The sequence below is a fragment of the Pteropus alecto genome, unplaced genomic scaffold, assembly GCF_000325575.1.
Source record: "Pteropus alecto unplaced genomic scaffold, ASM32557v1 scaffold25, whole genome shotgun sequence".
Classification (NCBI taxonomy): Eukaryota; Metazoa; Chordata; class Mammalia; order Chiroptera; family Pteropodidae; genus Pteropus; species Pteropus alecto.
In genome coordinates this window covers 4,875,733-4,879,665 of record NW_006441955.1, presented here as the reverse complement: position 1 = coordinate 4,879,665, position 3,933 = coordinate 4,875,733, and the positions used below count along the sequence as shown (strand labels likewise).

General features: G+C 45.9%; 1 protein-coding gene across 1 annotated transcript in view; it reads left to right on the top strand.

The window, feature by feature from the left end:
- The window catches only part of CC2D1B (coiled-coil and C2 domain containing 1B), a 15,134-nt gene extending 11,298 nt beyond the window's left edge, over nt 1-3,836 (top strand). Inside the window, exons 24-26 of the mRNA XM_006919195.3 lie at nt 25-115; nt 1,266-1,395; nt 3,720-3,836. Coding sequence (XP_006919257.1) covers nt 25-115; nt 1,266-1,394 — 220 coding nt within the window. The 3' untranslated portion in view covers nt 1,395; nt 3,720-3,836. The remainder of the gene's footprint in view (nt 1-24; nt 116-1,265; nt 1,396-3,719) is intronic.
- The last annotated feature ends 97 nt before the right edge of the window (nt 3,837-3,933 follow it).

Sequence of the window (3,933 nt, the reverse complement as noted above, 5' to 3'; positions counted from 1 at the left end):
CTCTGCTGACTCTTGGCTCCCCAGATCTTTCTTCAGAAGTGACAAGCTCGTTGGCACAGCCCACATGAAACTGGAACGGCTGGAGAATGAGTGTGAAATCAGAGAGATCTTGGAGGTAGGGTGGGCAAACCAGAGGACATGGCAAGTGAACAGCCAACATTCATTGAACCTCAGTCCCATTGTAGGTTTTTGTGCCCTTTAAAAATATCCTCAAGTATGCTGTAGAGCAGGCGCCAGTTCCACTTCGCAAATTAAGAGATTCAGAGGGTCTAAGAAAATTTTAAATGTCACACAGATGGAAAGTAGCTGTATTCTTTCCACAACACTGGGTCACTCAGTTCCCAGGGATGTTGGATTATAGGTCCTTTGAGGGGGGTCTGGTCATTGCTATCGACTTGGCACACACAAATTCCTAGGGTTTTGGTGGGGGCAGTTATGGTTGGGGCAATCGTGTGGCAGCATGATGAAGTAGAACGAGCTCTAGACGTAAAGTTGATACGGGATTTCCAGATCAGGGACCCACCACAATAAAGCCTAGTCTTTGTTTAGGAATTGGCCCCAGACAGCTCCTTAAGCTTCAGTGAACTCATCAAATTTTACAGGCAGGGAGCTTACCTCTGACAGATGAGGAAACCGAGGTCCAGAGATGAGGTGTTACATAAGCTCCGTGTGTCCCTGGCAGAGTGCAGCCCAGACCCTTGCTGATGCCTTCATAGATGGGGCTTTTCCCACAATGATGTGCCTACCTGCTTCTGCCACCTGTTGGGGAGAGTTGTTCCTAAGTGGGCCCTGCTCTGTTTTGGCCACATACAGGGCGGTCAGTGCCTATTGTACTACTTTGCACTCCAGCTGTTTCCTCTCCTGCCCAGGAGAGAGGCTGCATGGTGGGTGAAAAGGAACCATTGGCTTGGGTTCTAGGCCTGGCCTTGCCACACTGTGGCTGTATAATGCAACATCCACTTCTCTGGGCATTTGAGCTTAGTGGTTTTCAGGCTGTACCTTTAAGCCAGAGCATTTCTTCCAATAGTTGCCATGGGGAAAACTTAGCAGAACTCTAGATTTCTAATCACCTCAGAGCATTGATGCTTATTTGGATTTTCATATTACTTTTATGACTTACCTAACACCAGCACCACCAAACAGCAGGATTGTCATGAAATGGAGACTCCTGCTTTGACACTGCAGGATGCTGTGGCTCATTCTTTACCTGTGAGCATAGGGAGCTGCTGCTCCCGTCAGTTACCTTCTCCTTCCCTCCCTCCCAGGTCCTGGATGGAAGGAAACCCACTGGGGGCAAGCTGGAGGTGAAAGTGAGGCTGCGTGAGCCTCTGAGTGGCCAGGATGTGCAGATGGTCACCGAGAACTGGCTGGTCCTGGAGCCCAGGGGCCTGTGAGGTGGGCAGCTCTCTGGGCCCTCAGAACTTCTGTCCCCTGCTCACGTCCCACGGGGACACTTGTAGTACTCAACTCACATCTGGGGAGAAAGCCTAAGAATTTCTCATCTGTGAGGATGAGCAAGAGGCAAAAACTTAGGGCTTAGGCTGAGTTTATGATCCTCAGTAGACCTGGGGAGGGAAGTTAAACCTTCTCAAGTCTGTCTTCAGGAAATTCTTTCTAAACTCTGCATATTCTCTGTAGTTTAGACTTACTTCCTACTTTCTATGCTTTGTGCCTTGTGATGGTCAATGCGGGAAGAGGAGTCAGGCCAGCAACTGTGTGCAGAAGCATACTTTTCACAGCTTTGCTGGCTACAGAAGCCTTTGTACATAAGGGAGATAGATGCTGCTACACAGACACCAAAGACTTACTAAGTACATGCATTATTGATCAGGGCTCTGTTCTTTCCTGTTGCTGGTCCCTCTCTGGGCCTCCACACCAAAGCAGGCTGGATTCCAGGAGGCTGCATTCCCCCTCCCTCTCAGCAAAGGCAAGGATAGCTTCATTATTTTGTGTCATGGAGTCTTGCAGCCCCTTAACCCCTATGTAGCAACTGTGTGCAGCTTACCCCAGCCTCCATTTGCAACATTTATGGATGTGCCTTTAAAAGATAACTGCGAGGGATGGGAAAACTTGAGCGTGATCGGAAACAGCCCTGCTTAGGGTGGCGGCAGGGTTCTGTGACTCCAGTTTGTCAGTGGCAGCCTATGCCACACAATGCAGTTTATCCCAGTTCTACCTGTGCCTGTGCCTTGGTTTGTGATGCTACTGCACTAGCTTCCATGCTTCCCAAAGCTCTCAGTGGAGGAGGGAAGTTGTATCTGGGACTGTGGTGGAAAGTAGGCAAGGTTGCATCTTGGGTTTGGTTCATGCACCTAAAACTAAAAGATTGCTTACTGGAGGGGAGAAAAAAATATACATGTATATAAATAAAATTTTATGTAGCCATCATAGGAGTCTTATACTCTATACACAGTGCAACCATCAAAGTCCTAGACAAAAGCCTTGTCACTTTTTAAAAACCAGAGTAGCTGTTAACATCTGACAGAAATGGCTGCTCTGGCTTCCTCTTTTGAGAGACGGCAGAGGAATCCTTGCTGCTTTAGCTGATCACCTAGAGAAACTCCTTCATTCCCAAGTTCTCCTTTGGCTTTGTTTCTCAGAATGGATGGTGAGATGGAGGGATTTACAGATGCAACAGATTTAATATTCAAAACTGCAATATTCTACACTTTTCAGAAGTAAACTTTAACGTCCCATCCCCACCCGCCTTTTGAAGCATTAAGTTCAGTAATGCATTCCTCAAGATCGTTTTTTAAAGGCTCTAAGTGAAGCAGATACATTCAGCTTACAGATCACTACAGTATTGCTTAAGCACAACTCAGAGACTGAATTTTCTGGGGTAGGGCTGGGCTGGCCTGTGCTTCCCTGCCCTTAAGAGATCTTTAGTGGATAACAGCATAAACAACAGACAAATGACTTTTTTCCAAGAGCTTTTGGCCAGTCTAACTTACCTATCAGAGTGAACTACCAAAATTTCCATAGATGTGAGGTTTAATACTTAATTGCAGTCACATCTGTGTCAAAAAGGCAGTAATCTAAAATGAAAAGGAAGGTTGTTAGCCTTCATAAGGTGGTTTAGAGCAAAAAAAAGGGTGGTCAAGAGGGTTCCTGACCCAACCTAACCTTCCCCTCAGGGTTTGCACCCCAACCCAGTACTTAACTAAGAGGGCCAGGATAGCTTTGGTTGTTATCCTTAAAGGTTCCAACCAGCCCTAGTAACTTCTAAACTCAGGCCTCTGCTGGAAATGCCCTATTCCAGTTTGATAAAAGTATTCTGTAGCTCACATATTTCCCTTCGCAACCTGTTCAATTGCAGTCTCCTTCACTGCTTGCTTTTAGGAAAACAACCTTCAGGCTGAGGGAGGCAAAACAAAGCCACCCACTGTACTTGGAGACCGAGGTTCTTAAAAGGCCTTTGTTTTAACCAAGGCATGCAGGGGCCACTAGCATGGGAGGAGCCTGACTAGTCTAGTCTTAGGATTTGTACAAGTGCAGCAACCAAATATGGAGATTAGTGACTAAGTGGGCAAATTGGGAACCAGCCACGACCCAAATCATTTTTAAATTTTAAATTCTCTCCCCAATTTAGTGCAAGGCACAATTTCTTCTAAATTAGTGAACTGAATAATATATGGAAGAAATTTTTCTTAGAATCAGAAAGTCTTGCTCACAAAGAATAAACTATTTTGTAACTTTAACATCATTTTCCTTTCTTACAGCACCACTCTGAAACCTGCATTGTTGTACCAAATTTTGAGAACTTGTTTTCCAAATTTTGCAGGCAGATCCGAAAAGATCTTGCCCATTAAATAAAGGCATCTTCTTTTAGGATGAAACTGGGGCTGAGACTGGTAGAGCCAGGTAACTTGCACCTGCACCTAGTCTACCTCCATCACAGATAGATTCTTCCCTCTCTGGGCCTCAGCTTCTCAA